Source organism: Diceros bicornis, chromosome 8, assembly GCF_020826845.1.
Source record: "Diceros bicornis minor isolate mBicDic1 chromosome 8, mDicBic1.mat.cur, whole genome shotgun sequence".
NCBI lineage: Eukaryota > Metazoa > Chordata > Mammalia > Perissodactyla > Rhinocerotidae > Diceros > Diceros bicornis.
Window position 1 is genome coordinate 40,291,717 of NC_080747.1, and position 16,272 is coordinate 40,307,988.

Consider the following 16,272-nt stretch of genomic DNA (forward strand, 5'->3'; position numbering starts at 1 on the left):
TCAGAAGGAACAGACCTAATGAAGGGACTACTTACCAAGATGTTGAAAGGGTCAGAGGGACAGATGAGAGAGCCAAGACACTCAGACACTAGTAACAGTGGGAAATCATTACCATCCTAAGGGCTGAAGGGACAGGCAGAGGAAATAGTGTTTCCAGAGCCCCGTGAGATCTGGAACGAGGAAGAGGGGCCACCAGGCATGAGGAATGCAGCTACGGGGGAAAAACACGCCGATTTCTCTCTCCTCACACCTTTTCATCTCCTGCTCGTGCCACCAATTGGCCAAACCTAACTGGAAATCAGCAGACAAGGGAGCCCAGGAGAGAAAGTCTGCAGGGGTCAGCCTCCCAGGGCATGGGGAAGGCCAAGAATGGATCTGGGCAGGGGAGATGGAGAATAACCTTCGGCATGTTTCCTAACCTCGTTTAAAAATAGAGCTAATGCCTGCCTCTCAGTTATTATGAGCATCTGATATCAAAGATTTTAACAAATGGCCATTCTTTTCACTCTTCTATTTCTTGAGACATCTTTTAATAGTACTCAGCTGTCTACACATTCTTATCTAAGCTTAGTTCTGTCTTCGGATCCTACCTCCGTGAGGTCTCTGCAGTCTTCTCAGTCCTTGGAGATCTCCCTCTATCTTCCTTTGTCATTGTATTTTCTTAACGATCATTTATTAGCTATCTTTCTCTGTAAATGCCTGTGTTGATCTACTGCCTATTTGCTCTTGGATCCATTCCTGGCTCAGCTCCCTCTCGGCTACACAATGCAGGGAACCACATTTCCCTGAGTCTGTTGCCTTCTGGCTTCTGGGTAGGTTTAGCCAATGGGAGGCACCAATGCAAGGCTGGAGGGCAGGAGGAGGGGAGAAGACAGGGTATTTTTCATTCCAGCCAGGCAGGAAAACTGAAATACGATGTCCCTATTTTCCCCAAAAAGACTGACTGTAAACCACCCAAAAGCTTGAGGTACCTGCCTAATTATCTCAGTTATACATCTGCAGTGCTTAGCATAATGAAAGCATCCTGTTTAGCCAGTATTTGACAAGGAGAGCCAGGGAGACTTTTTAGAAAGGGTTCAGTAGAAGGAGCTGAGTAGGTTATATAAGCCTGGTATGTTCTGTGAATGTTAGGATTCTCTCTCTTACCAGTACTTCTGGCTGGTTTTTTTTTTTTTTTTTTTTTTTTGACTACTAGTCTTCAGCTGTCATACTGATGACCAGGTCTCAGATTATTGATATAATTTCCCCTGATGAAAAATTAAACAAATGCTGTTTTTAGAATAGATAGTTAAATCAGCTCAATTCCAAATGATTTGTGGGGAAAGTTCACGTTGTTCTTAGTCAAAGTTTGTCAGCTCACTCAGTTGAAGCAGTGTGTCTCTGTTTTCTTCATTTGCACATTAAGACATTTGCCCAAGTACGAATGACTCTGGCTTTGTGCACTGTTTGAAGATATTCTTTGGGAACTTAGGTACCTAAGACTTGTTAAAAATTGTTTTTCGAATACAATAAAGAGGTACATTTTTGCATTTTTTAAGAGATGACCTCGACAGGAAACTTCAGGCTATTGCAGTTTCAAAACTACTGAAGAATAGCTCTAATCAAGTGATATTTCTGGGATACATCACATCAGCACCTGGTTCCAGAGACTATCTACAGCTCATTGAACATGGTAATGTGAAGGTAACACAATCTTAATAGGATTTCTGATTTATTAAGTAAAACGTTTCTTCATGTTTAAAAAAAAAAAAAACCCAACCCAACAATTTAATATGTACTGTAATTATCTACTGTTGCATAGAAAACCACCAAAAAACATACTGGTTTTAAATAACAGCAGTCATCTCTTTGCTCATGAATCTGCAATCTGGACAGAGCTCATGGGGACAGCTCGTTTCTGCTCCACACAGCTAGATGGCTCCACTGGGGACTGGAGGATCCACTTTGCGATGTGATGACTCACAAGTGGCAAGTTGGTGCTGGCTGTTGACTAGGAGCTCAGCTGGGGCTTTGGGCTCGGGGTCCTGGGTCCTGTCAGTGGGCTACTTGGGCTTCCTTCTTGCGTGATGGCTGGGTTCCAAGACTGAGTGTCCCAAGAGAACCAGGAAGAAGCTGTATTGCCTTGTCTGACCTAGCCTTGTGAGTCACGTAGTGTGACTTCTGCCACTGTCACAGCCTGCTCACTTTCAGGTGAAAGAAACATAAACCCCATCAAGGAGCATCAAAGTCACATTATAAGAATACCATATGGAAAGTGAGTTATTGTAGCCATGTTTAGAAAATATGATGTACCACATTATGCAAGCTATTACGATGTTGAGAGTAAAAGATAAAATGAAGCGGCACACAGAGAGGCTTGCTGATCAGCCAGACAGGGCCTCCCTAAATGACACTGAATTAGTCCTTACTTGTTCGGGTCCAAAACACTTGAATTTGTTAGTGTACCCAGATGTAATCATGCTCTGGGGAAAAAAACTGACACACAAATCAAATCCTTGAGACTGATATATACACTAGAATACTAAATGCACTAATTTATAATGAGAAATGTGATTGTTGTATTATAGTGAAGCCCTATGTAGATTTCTTGGTCCTTTACATTTTGTTTTCAACTTCATTGTCTTGAGATAATATCTGCAGACAAAAAAGCTTATCCATCTTATCAAGTGCTTGGAAAGACAGGTGAGAGAGAGCACGGCATGATGAGGGTTTCTGCACGTGACAGAAAACACAAAATGGCAGTGGTTTAAATAAGAGAAGTGTATTTCTTTATGTACAAGTCTAGGCAGGTGATTCAGCACTGGTGTGGCATGCCGTGGTATCAGGAATGTGCTCTTTCTGTCTTGTGGCTCCACTTTACAAGGGCTCGGTTCCCAAGTTTGCCTCATGGTCCAAGATGGCAGCATCCATGTTCTAGTTAGCAAGACAGAGGAAAGGTTACAGAAGGGGCCAAGAGCGTATGCAAGTTATCTCTAAAGGCAAATTCCAGGAAACTGACCTCCAACACTTTGACTTACATTTTATTGACTGGAATTTAGTCATATGGTCACACCTTACCATACAGGAAGTTGGGAGGTGCAATATTTAATCTTGATACTTGTATACCTAGCTAAAAATACTACACCTTTGGAACAAGGGCAAGGCAGATACCGGGGAGATGAGTTAATCTCTGCCATGGATAAGGCAGAAAGTGGAGTCAGTATGGACTCCTGATTTTGGCCAGAGAGTTTCTGATGGTGACATTTATTACTATAGGGAATTTATAAGGAAGAAGAATTTTGCAAAGATGATGAGTTCAGCTTTAGGTTGAGTTGAGGTATCTGTGGGCTATTAATGGAAATTGCCATTAGGCAGCTGGATATATGGATCTGGAATTGAGAAGGGCCACTAGGACTCGAGATATAGATTAAGGAGGTGCCATCATCTAGGTGATCATTGAAACCATGGAAGTGGATGATATTGCTTATGGAGTTAGAGAATTGCAAAAGGAAGACCAAAGAAAAGCCCTGGTAAAGCCACAATTAATGTGGCTATCTTGGGGGTGATGAGTGAGGGACGAGAATGGAAATTATCTCAGAAAAGAGATTAAGGAAAGGTCAGAAGAGTAAAGGGAAAATCTGGAGAGTGTGGAATCACAGAGGCTGTGTTAGTTATTTATCACTATGTAACAAACCACCTGAAACTTGAGTGCCTTAAAACAACAATGGCTTAATAGTCTCATGATTCTGTGGGTCGACTGGGTGGTTTCTGTTCTTGCCTGTATTCATCCGTGCAGTTAGCTGGTGGCTCAGCCGTGGCTAGGGGGTCTCAGATGGCCCCACTCACATGTCTGTGACTTTCGCGCGGATTGTTGGCTGGGCCTCCCTCTCCATATGGTCTCTTATTCACTAGCCTAGCAGGTGCTGGATTTCCTAGCTGTGTGATCTTTTTTTTTTTTTTGTGAGGAACATCAGCCGTGAGCTAACATCCATGCTAATCCTCCTCTTTTTGCTGAGGAAGCCCGGCTCTGAGCTAACATCTATTGCCAATCCTCCTCCTTTTTTTTTTCCCCCCCAAAGCCCCAGTAGATAGTTGCATGTCATAGTTGCACATCCTTCTAGTTGCTGTATGTGGGACGTGGCCTCAGCATGGCCAGAGAAGTGGTGCGTCAGTGCGTGCCCGGGACCCGAACCTGGGCCGCCAGTAGCGGAGTGCGCGCACCCAACTGCTAAGCCACGGGGCCGGCCCTTGCTGTGTGATCTTAAGGCAAGTTATTTAACCTTTTTGGGCCTCACCTCAATGTTCACATCTGTAGAGTGGTGATAGTAATATCTATTGTATCATAGAGTTGTTATGAGGATGGAATATAAGATAATGTCTGCAAAGCCATCAGCCTCGTATGTAGCAGGCACTCGATAAGTGGTAGCTATGTATATGTATTGTGTGCATCTGGCTGTATGTATAAAATCAAATAAGATAAATGTGCAAATATATAGTCTATAAAGTACAAAAGAATGTTAGACAAGATGATATTTGGTAAGTCTAAGGAAAAATTGCGTTCTAATAAGAGAGGGAATTCTTACGTTGTGTGTGTGTGTGTGTGTGTGTGTAATGGATATACATGGCGTTAAGAAAGAGGAATTTTATTTGATTTTTATTTAATCCTCTGTTGGTTTCTACTATCACGGTCAGAAGCTGTGTCAAGATTGGCAGTGGATTCTTATATAGCTTTTTTCTGTTAGGAAGTTTATTAATGCAGAGAGCAATTTTAATCATAAATGCGTGGATGAACAGATTTTTCTCTTTAAGAAATGAGTATTTAAATTCTGCAGTCTTAAAATTTGACAGCATCCTTTTAAAATCTAGTAAAATAAAATGATAGTTAAACATATTCATAGTTTATTATTCCCAATATATACAACAGAATGACTAAATTTTATTTCTTTCCAAGGCAAATCAGAACAGTACTTTTAATTTATTTGCTTTTTTCATCATTAAAATTTTTAAATTTAATTTTTAAAATTTATAGTTTTTTCATATATACAAAAAGCCTATGTGTGTGTGATATATAAGTAATAGTAAAGACTAACAAGCATCCATGTGTCCATCACTAAGATTACGAAAGAAATTAAGAAATAGATAATAAATTGTGGTGTGTTCTTTTAGTGATTTAAAAATATGTTTTAAATTAAATTTTAATAGTAAAGTTGAGAAATGGTGAAAAGTCAGGTATGTTTTTAATTTACGGGATTTTTAAAAAGAAGAAAATGGAAGTTTCTTCAGTATAAAAGCTCCATACTGAGAGTTTTCCAAACATGTTATAGAAAAAGAATATGTTTAGGTTCTGCTTCTCTGATGAAAAACAACCCTGGTCTCAAGCTTTCAACATCAAAGGACTCATGATTACTCCCGAAACGTATTTATTTCCAATGATTCAATTTAACAAACACAGATTGAGCACCTGCCAAATGCCAGGCTTCATGCTAAGTACCAGGGAGCCAAAGTGATTAAGAGTCCCTCTCCTCAAGAGGGGAGGGTGGAGACATATAAACAAATAACTATACAGAATGGTGTAGCTGGTGCGCGTAAAGTACTACATATGATGATGGAGGAGGGTGCGGTAAATTCTGCTTGGGATGAGGGACTTGGAAAGCTGTAGGGAGGTAGCGACTGTATTGTAACCGCTGATCTACCTGCCTTGCTCCCTCTCTAGACCACCTTCATCTTTGTACTCCCAGCATCTAGTACAGGGGCTACGTGGACACATAGTAGGTGATCCAGAAATATCTGTAGAATGAATAAACAATTTGGACCTTAACGGATCAGTAGGAGCCAGGCAGAGAAAATAGCGAGCACGAAGGCATATTTATTACTATAGCTCACACATTTCCTTGGCAATTCGGAATAAAGCACTATTTTTTATGCTTTAAACATTCTCTTTTCTGTTCTTTATTAGGATATCGACAGCACAGATCAAGACAGATGGTGTGAATACATTATGTATCGAGGGCTGATCAGGTGAGCATAGGTGTTTGTTGGTTGTTTTTTTTTTTAAATCTATTATTACTGTGATCTTTGGGGTCTATCTTGGAAGGAAAAACTTTATGGAAGCAATTAATTAATTGTGTTGCTTTTTCTTTAAATAAAGCAAAGAGCAGTTTAATACCAAAAAAAGGGACTAACCATTCATTCTTTCATTCATTGATTCATTTATTCAACAAGTATTTGTTAAATACCTGTTATGTGCCAGGTGTTCTAAGTAGTGGGGATATAACACGAACAAAACAAAATCCTTGACTATCATAGAGCTTACATTCCAGTGGAAGGAGACAGAAAACAAGTACATAAGAAATAGAATAGGACAGGTGGTGATAAATGTGTTGAAAAAGATGAATGAAACCAGGTAAGAAGGAGGGGGGTGCCAGGGGTGGCTGTGGTATGTTACATAGGGTGGGCAGGGTAGCGGCTCTGATGGGGTGGTGTTTGGGCAGCAGCCTGAATGGAATGAGGGAGTCCACCTGCCTACATCCTGGCAGAGTTCTCCAGACAAAGGGAACAGCAGGTACAGAGTTTGAGTGGAGCAGATTCAGTGTTTTTGTAATAGCGAGGAGGCCAGTGTGGCTGGAGTAGAGTGAGATGGGAGGTGACGTGAGAGAGGTAAGGGGAGCAGATCATGTAGACAATGGATTGATTCACAGGTCCCTCCGCTTACAGGGTTCTTCAGTGGAGCGAACATGCTAGAGACTGTTCCCGAAATTCACCAGGTTCCTCCTGTTAGTACAGAATCTGTTTGGAGATATTTGACTTGAGACCTCTAACTACACGCCTTGGGACAGTGCTGGGAACTCTGGTGTGGGCTTTTAGGCCAGACCTCTCTGGGCCTTAGTCCCCTCTCCATACTGAGCAGTTCCTCACCCAGAGGAGTCTTGGCATTGCCTACCTGAAGACAGGGGCTGATGTTGACCTGATTACCCCTTAAGTAACCTTATATTCTAAGATCTGTGGTCTACATTTATAATAGAAAATGGTTGCCTTCTAGGGATGATATAGAGTCACAGGGTCGATTTCTCTCCTATTGGAGATATGGCTTGTCAGTTATGGGTTTAAGTCCAGTGAAAGCAAACTGTTAGGTTCTCCTGTTCTTTACCCCATTTGTCATTCAACTAGTATGGAGTACAATGTATGCCAGGTACTAGGGGTATAGCAGTAAACAAAACAGAGAAGGATCCCTACCCTGGCAGAGGGAAGATGACAATGATTGGAGTGATGCAATCAATAATTCCATGATGTTGTATTTTAGGAGGGGATGAGTGTGGTGGGAAAAAATTGAGCAGAGTAAGGAGCATCCAGTATATGAGGTAAGGGTGCAGTTGTAAATAGGGGGTTGGGTAGGTCTTATTGAGAAGGTGACATTGGAGCTAAGATTTGAAGGAGTAGGCCATGTGGCTATCTGGGAGAAGACCCTTCCAGGTAGAAAGAACAGCCAGTGCAAAAGCCCAAGGGCAGGAATGCCAATGTGTTTGAAGAAAGGCGAGGCTAGTGGGGCTGGAGTGTGTGCAGGAGGGATGGCGGTAGAGGAGGTGAGGGGGGAGTGTACGGGCAGGGAGGGAAGGGAGCATGTAAGGTTCTGTGGACTCTTATTAAGGACTTTGGATATTACTTAGTAAAATGGTGACCTTTTCTGGTTCCTGGATAACTCCATCAGTTCATATGCTTACTGAGGTGGGCCAAGGAGGCCCTTGAGATGCTAAGATTGTTCTGGTTACGCTGATAATTCAGAAACTCTAAAAGCCCAGCACATGCCCATGTGGCTGCAGGACAGATAGCGTGACTATTATTTTAGTGTTTCTAAAGGGTTAAGCTGGGAGGGAGCGTGCTAAAGTGTTAGTTTGTAAAGTATTTGATATCTCAGATTGAAAACACTGTTTCTGTTTAAATTCATATTAAAGTGGTTGTTTTAATGGGGATATTAGAATTTCTAGAAAACAGTTTAAGATATACACTGAAATAGGTATAAATTCAAGTTGTAAAAATTGCTAGTTGCCAAGGAACAGCGATATTTATAGTACCAGTGCTCCTAATTGCTAATCCCTGGGCTCTGTTTGTACGTTGGTGGCCCGAGACCTTTATTCCCTCTCCCTAGGAGAGTGGGAGGGCAGATACACGCACACACACACACACACTCTACATATGACTGTCAAAGATGATATATTAGTCTGCTCAGGCTTCCATAACAAAATACCATAGACTGGGTAGATTAAACAACAGAAATTTATTTTCTCGCAGTTCTGGAGACAGAGGGAAAGAGCACACGTGAGCATGCATGCTCCGTCATATGTCTTCTTATAAGGGCACTAATCCTCTTGGATCAGGGTCCCACCCTTATGACCTTATTTAACTTAACTACTTCCTTAGAGGCCCCATCTCCAAACATGGCTACAAGGAGGGTTAGAGCTTCAGCATATGAATTTGGGGGGTTACAAACATTTAGTCTATAACAGATGGGAAGGTAGTGTTGAAAATACCCAAATTAATGAAATCAGGGACAACTGGTTTTCAGTTTCTGTCCACAAAATCAATTCTATTAACTTTATCTCAATCATCTAATTCAGTGTCCTGCACTTAGTAGGCAATGAGTAGGCACTCATTGGACAACAACGAGAGAGTCCCCTGTTTAAGTAGAAGATTTGGATTGTCAGGTTCCTCATCGTCAAGGACTTTTGGAAGGTCCTTTGAAGACAGTATCTATGAAACAGGTTAGAATTTGATCTTAGAGATTTGGGAAATAACTTAGATTTACTGGAGACAGTGACCTAGAATTACAGGGAACTGCACGGATTTGGGCCCTGAGCTTCAACACTAACCTGTCAGACAGCTCAGAGCCCATTCTGATGCCATCATACCTCTTTGCTGACCCTTCACAGCGGGCAGACTTGCTGCCTCTGCTTGCCTGGCTCTGTGTTTCTGTCTCTATTTTGTATGTCATTGCAGACTTTGCTTTAAGTTCCTCCTCCTACCACTGTGGCTCAAGCCCCCATCATCTTTCACCTAAATTATTGCAGTGGCCTCCTAACTGGTCTCCCTGCTTCCACCCTTTCCGTGGAGTCTGTTCTCTACACAGGAGCCATTGTATCTCTGCACATAACCCCTTGGACTCCGATCTCACTCTAGAAGAAATCTGAAGTCCTTATAGTGGTCTGCAAGGAAGGCTTTGCATCATCTGCCACCCCCGGCCCCCTGTGCAGACTCACCTCCTACTATGTTCCCCCTTACGCACTCCACTCCACTCATGGTGGAGTGGGTCCTCGGAAAAGCCAAGAACATTCTACCTCAGAACCTCTGCATTTGCTGTTCCCTTTCCCTAGAACTCCCTTCCTCCAATGTCTGTATGCTTTGTTCCCTCACTTCGTTCAATTTTTTGCTCAAATGTCACTTTTTCTGAGAGGTGTGCTCTGACCATCCACTATAAGATAGCAACCACTGCCACCTAGCATTCCCCATCCTCTTTCCTCCACTTATTCCCCATAGTACTTAGGCTCTTATCACCACCTGATAGACTGTATACACACATACATGCATTTTTGCTTTTTTTCCGCTGAGGAAGATTTGCCCTGAGCTAACATCTGTGCCAGTCTTCCTCTATTTTGTATGTGGGATGCCGCCACAGCATGGCCACTGATGAGTGGTGTAAGTCCACGCCCGGGAACTGAACCCGGGCCACTGAAGTGGAGTGTGCCAAACTTAACCACTAGGTCACGGGGCCGGCCCACATCCATGCATATTTAATTTGTCCTCCCCAATTAGAAACAAAGTTCTGTGAGAGAAAGGGCTTCAATTTGTTTCTTGTTTACTCCCTATACCTAGAACAATGCCTGCATGTAGTAGGGACTTGATGTATACTTGTTCATTGAATAATGAATAACTGAAGCTGACAATTATTTCTTTTGAAGAGGCAAAATATAAATAAAATAAAATGAATTCTTGACTGCTCACAATTCCCCAGTTTTTCCACCCGAGCTTCTCCATAATTATTGAGATAACATCTATAAAGTGCTTTGATTTCCTGGAGAACCAAAAGCTCTAAGCAAAAACAGGATGTGCCAGAGGCCAGCCCTGTGGCGTAGCAGTTAAGTTCGGCATATTCTGCCTAGGTGGCCTGGGTTTGCAGGTTGGGATCCTGGGTGCCGACCTACACCACTCGTCAGCCACACTGTGGTGGTGACCCACATAGAAAGTAGAGGAAGACTGGCACAGATGTTAGCTCAGGGCTAATCTTCCTCAAGAAAAAAACGAGGAAGATTGGCAACAGATGCTAGCTCAGGGCTAATCTTCCTTGGTAAAAAAAAAAAAAAAAAAACAGCATGTGCCATCTTTTCAGAAATATAAAATCTTTTATTTTAGACTTGTTAGCGTGGATGAAAATTTGCATGTGGTATTTGAATTTTTAAAGGTAAGAAAGAATTTAGACATATGCTGCTATCATTCTGAGGAATTTTTCTTATTGACTCAAAACATAATTGGGTAAGAGGCAATTTGTATAGACAGAATATTCATTAGTATAGAAAAGTAGAGTAAGGTTGTCAAGTCTGTTTAGTTAATTAAATTTCTGTGCATGTTCCTTATTCATTTGTATCATAAAAGCAATATTTTGATAAATATTTAGAGTAATAAATCAAGTTAATTCTAGTGATGTACAGAGTAGAGTTACAAATGAGAAATTGGCTTAATAACGAAGGTGTTATCTACTAGATCTCATCAGATTTCTGTACGATGATAAAACCTTTACAAACCATTTCTATTTCTGCCACAGATTGGGTTATGCAAGAATCTCCCATGCTGAACTGAGTGACTCTGAAATTCAGATGGCTAAATTTAGGATCCCAGATGACCCCATTAATTATAGAGACAACCAGAAAGTGGTCACAGACCGCAGGGAAGTTCCCAAGAAAATTCATTTCAATCCCAGGTGAGTGAGTTCCTTTACATTGTAGATTACAGTTATGAGGCACCACATCCCCTCTAGGGACCTAAATATTACCCCACGATGAGCTACAAATTGTGTTTGGTTCTAGAGCTTCGTTCAGGGAAGGGAGCTCATGGTAAATATGATCAAATCCTGCTTGGGTTGAAGTGATGGTCCCTGCTTTTTGGGATAAAGAACTATGTTATAGGACCAAGCTCTGGTAAAAAAGATCACATTGGCATCATCATCACCATCACTGTCATTAACACCATATTTGAGTGTCCTATGTCCCAGACCCTGTTCTGGGTGTTCTGTGTGTTATTTCGATTAATCTTCACTGGGTTGGTACTCTTGTTGTCCCCATTTTATAGGTGAAAAAGCTCAGGCTGAAGGACATGAAATAACTTTACTAAGGTTACATGGCAGTCAGTGACAGAGCTAGTAACTGGGAAGGAAGCCTGTGGGCATGGTTGGGTACTGTGATTCTCAGTGCTGGCTGCACATTAGACTCTCTTGGAGAGCTTTAAAAACTACCACTGCCTGGGCCCCACCCAAGACCAGTTCATCAGCACCTCTTGGTTGTCTAGGCTTTGGGTTTTAGAAAATCTTTCCAGGTTATTCTAATGTGCAGTTAGTATTGAGACTATGGAGAGTGGATGATGCCTTTCCATTGCAGATATTCTACCAAGTGAAATATATCGGGTTTTGTTTAGTTTTAAATAGAGGTTATCTGAGAAATCCATTTGCAGCAAAACATGTGATTTGGAGTATGTGCTCGATTCTCCTCCCATGACTGGATAATGAGAGGAAACGTTTGCACAAAACCAAACCCAGAACATGTCATATCCATTACTATTATTTGACATTTCTACTACTCTTACCAGCTAATAGCTATAGAAACTTCTCAGACCTCATTTTGTTTGAGGGAAAAATGAAATTTATCTATTCTCTTTTTCTTCCTTGTCTCTCCTTACAACAAGAAAAAACTGTACCAAAGTGTAGGCAGTGAATGTAAGGAGAGCTATAACCAAGTCTTGATTTGCTTCATTCCTGTGTTTGATCTCGCCCTATGTAAGTGCAATGGGATTGTGAGGAGCATGGGGTCTGGGGTCAAGCTGCCCAGTTCACATCCTCATTCCTGCCAATGAACAGCTGGGTGTCTGTGGGCAACTTCTTTAACCTTTCCAAGCCTCAAATCTCTCATCCACAAAATGGGAAAAATAGTAATGCCTAACTCTTAAGGTTATTTGAGGTTCCAATGACACATAAAAGTTCTTAGAATAGTGCATGGTGAATGCTCAGTAGCCAGTAGCTAAAATAGCAACAATAGTATGTGTAATAGTAACAGTAGAAGTAAAATAAAAAGTTTCCTTCCTTTTGCTGATTGAGATGACTTCTTAAATGGAAGCTAGAAGATCCAGGAAGAAGAAGAGTTCCCTATTTCCTTGTTCTTCATATACCAGGAGTGTAGAGAAGTCAAAATAAAATATTTTTGGCTAATCAGAACTGCAGAGTGATCCACACCAACTGTGAGGGGAGCTATATCTGCTTTCCCACTCAGTTTAATGATTAAAATAATAGAAGCATGAGTAAAAGTCCTGCCTTAATTTTAAAATTCTTTATTACAAAGTATATACATATGAAAATTTATAAAATAGAAACAATCAAAGAATACTAGGTTCACCAAAAATCTCATTCCTTAATTCAACAAATATTCACTGAGTACCATGATGCCAGCACCATGCTGGGCCTTGTGCTCAATACTGAGGACAGAGTGATGAATAAGACCAAGTCTTGTCCTGTGGATCTTATGTTCTAGTGGGGAGATAAGCAAGTCAAAGGTTATTGCTGGTAATATTTTTGGATACATCTTTGCTTTTAATATGCATATATATCTATATCACACATTTATCTCATCTTTGTAAATGTGTCAAACATATATGTGTATGTGTGTGTATATGTATATGTGTATTCATTCTATTTGTTAATCTGATTTTTTTTCATCCAAATAGTATGTGATGAACTTCCTTCCATAAAAAGTATTTTTCTGAAAATATTTTTAATTATTGCATAATATTCCTTTGTATGGATGTACCAAATTTAGCTAACCAAGTTAGTTGTTTTTGCACATTTATTCTTTCATTATTATAAAAAGTCTTCCAGGGGCTCCTTATTATATCTTTGGCCATATCCTTGATTAATTCCTTAGGACTCAGTTCTAATCATGGAATAGAAGACTCAAAGGTTATGCAAAATTTTAATATTCTTTATCATTATTGTTTTGAGATGACAAAGTAAACAGATCTCCTATCTTCTACAGTATGGAGGTTATTTGAATATTACAATTGCTGATGAAGAAAAGAAAGTCAATGGCTTCATTTGCTCAGGTCTTAGTTTCGTATTTCATCATACCAACCTAAGCTGTATAATTAATTAATTATTCATCAGTAAAGTAAATCATTAATCTGTAGCACCTGAGCACTTGTAGAAGACTTAGAACTTGAAATTGTGCCAAAATATATCTATATATGTATAAATGTAACATGAATAACATTTGAGGTTTCATGATCCCTTTACCTATAAAGTGAATATTATTCAAACTGAGGACTAGAGAGAAAATCCAGACTTATTTTTCACCAATGTTATCAGCCAATAATTCTTAAACAGCTGTGCTTTTGGAATGATCCGTAACCATGGAAAGAGGACTTTGAGGGTTAAAATTTTAGTCTGCCTTTCCCATATGCATGAATCCTTTATTTGTTTATTTGCTATTTTATAAATTGATTGCATCTCTCCTGGTCTTATCCATTGTCAACCACAATAAACTATGGTCGAAATTTTACATAAGAACATACTTACAGTGTTTACATGTCGATTATTTTTTTTTAGATTTGGATCCTACAAAGAAGGACACAATTATGAAAACAACCATCATTTTCATATGAGTACTCCCAAATACTTTTTATGAGCTATTTAAAACAAGAATTCATTGACTGGGCAAGTCTAAGGAAAACAAAAGTATGTAAGATAAAAAGAAGAGATGAATCAAAGTGGGAAACCACATACAAAGAATGAAAATGTATGCTATCTATGCAGTGGGAAATTCTATCAATTTATAAAATATATTGCTTAATAAAAGCATTTCTCCAAATTGTTTTTCTTAAGTTTTTGATAAAAAATAGAATGTTGGGTAATATAAGAAAGTTTTACTGTTAAAGATAAAATAATAAAAATGTCTTACCTTCTTCATGCTTAAAAATAAGAAATTGATTTATCAATGAGCTAGAAGGTCTACTTACAAAAATTAAGCAGCCTTAAATCCCTCTTGGGACAAAGTGGGAAAAAATATTTAAAGGTTAAGTCTGATTGTTAGAAGAATATGTGTGTGTATGACTATTGCTGACCCAGCAGCAGCAGCAGCGTGCCCATTACCATCCTTCTCTGAGCTCTGATAGAATCATCTGTCACTTCTCCTATGCTTGTATCACTCCATGGCTGCACATGACACACTGGTGTTGTCTCCAATCAGTCAGGCCACCAGATGTCAGGGAGCACACCTCAACATACAGAGGGGTCCCACAGAATGAATTTTTTTTTTTGGCATTCAAAGTTTTTTTAAAAAAATTATTTTATTGAGGTCATATTGGCTTATAACTGTAAATTTCAGGTGTACATTATTATATATCAGTTTCTGTATAGACTGCATTGTGTTCACCACCAATAGTCTAGTTTTTCTCCATCACCATACATATGTGCCCCTTTTCCCCTTTCGCCCTCCACTCACCCCCTTCCCCTCTGGTAACCACTAATCTGTTCTCCTTATCCATGTGTTTGTTTATCTTCCACATATGAGTGAAATCATACAGTGTTTGTCTTTCTCTGTTTGACTTATTTCGCTTAGCATAATACCTTCAAGGTCCATCCATGTTGTTGCAAATGGCATGATTTTGTCTTTTTTATGCCTGAGTCGTGTTCCATTGTATATGTATACCACATCTTCTTTATCCATTCATCTGTTGATGAGCACTTGGGTTGCTTTCCATCTTGGCTATTGTGAATAATGCTGCAGTGAACATAGGGATGCATAAATCTCTTTGAATTGTTGATTTCATGTTCTTTGGATGAATACCCAGTGGTAGGGTAGCTGGATCATATGGTATTTCTATTTTTAATTTTTTGGGAAATCTCTATACTGTTTTCAGTAGTGGCTGCACAAATTTGCATTCTCACTAGCAGTGTAATTTTCTTCCCCAAACCAAGCAGGTAGATGATGGGGAGAATTCAACCTAGGAGCACCATATCCATAGGGAATAGTGATTTCAATGTTGTTCAGGGAGGCACTTAACATCTTAGAACTGGAAAGAGCCCTGAATGTTGTTTTATCTTTTGGGGCGGAGATAAAAATTACAAGAGAATTTCCAAAGGTTTTATGTCACAATCTCAGGGGGTTCCTTGGATCTATTAATAGACACATATGAGCACACCGCCATTTACAAAATATTATATCCCTGTGACGGTTTTAAAAACATGTCCACAAATGATTTGGTGCTTCCTTCAAAAGGTGGAACCTAGTTCACCTCTTTTTGAATGTGGGCTAGACTTAGTGACCCCCTTCTGATGAGAATAAAGGGAAAGAGATGGCATGCGACTTCCAAGCTTAGGTTATAAAAAAATATTGCAGCTCCTGCCTTAGTCTCTACCTCTTCGAGCTGAGAGAAGCCAGCTGCCATGTCCTGAGCAGCCCTGTGGAAAGGTGATGAGGTCCTGAGGCCTCTTGCCAACAACCATGTGAGTGAGCCACCTTAGACATGGAACCTCCAGCCCCAGCCAAGCTTCAGATTATACTTGAGCCCCAGCTGACATCTTGACCTAAGCCCAACCATCTAACTTAGCCACTCCTAAATTCTCAAGAGATAATAACTTGTTTTAAGCTACCTGTGTATTGGGGTAATTTGCTATGCATCCGTAGATAACTAATACTGCCCTTGAACCTGTTCATATTTGGGGAACTTTGAGAACCCGACAACAACAAACATATTTACCTAGTGTCTATTATATCCATAGTACTGTGCTAGGCACATGGTGGTGGTAGGAGGTGTCATTTAATTGAAAAAGATATTGCCCTTTTCTTTGGATCCTAATTGCCAAGTTTGGGAGACAGAAAGATATAGACACCTTGAATATAACTACTGACTTTTGACCCTCTATTGAGCAAAGTGCTTTATCAGCGTTATCTCCTGACAACAATACTGCAAGGTTAAGTAACCCAGATGCCAAGTGGGGTCTCCTTACCTTTCAGCTATGGATAAGATATCGGCCAGAATCCTGAT

At 40.1% G+C, this 16,272-nt stretch overlaps 1 protein-coding gene across 6 annotated transcripts in view; it reads left to right on the forward strand.

Moving 5' to 3' along the window:
• The window catches only part of CWH43 (cell wall biogenesis 43 C-terminal homolog), a 56,626-nt gene extending 42,478 nt beyond the window's left edge, over window positions 1-14,148 (forward strand). Inside the window, exons 13-16 of one of the 6 annotated variants that reach the window (XM_058547033.1) lie at window positions 1,539-1,683; window positions 5,936-5,997; window positions 10,790-10,945; window positions 13,832-14,147. In XM_058547033.1, coding sequence (XP_058403016.1) covers window positions 1,539-1,683; window positions 5,936-5,997; window positions 10,790-10,945; window positions 13,832-13,910 — 442 coding nt within the window. In that variant the 3' untranslated portion in view covers window positions 13,911-14,147. Of the gene's footprint in view, window positions 1-1,538; window positions 1,684-5,935; window positions 5,998-6,693; window positions 6,826-7,279; window positions 7,310-10,789; window positions 10,946-13,831 lie in introns of those variants that run through there. The other 5 variants (XM_058547035.1, XM_058547032.1, XM_058547037.1 and 2 more) reach the window with 5 other exon arrangements.
• The last annotated feature ends 2,124 nt before the right edge of the window (window positions 14,149-16,272 follow it).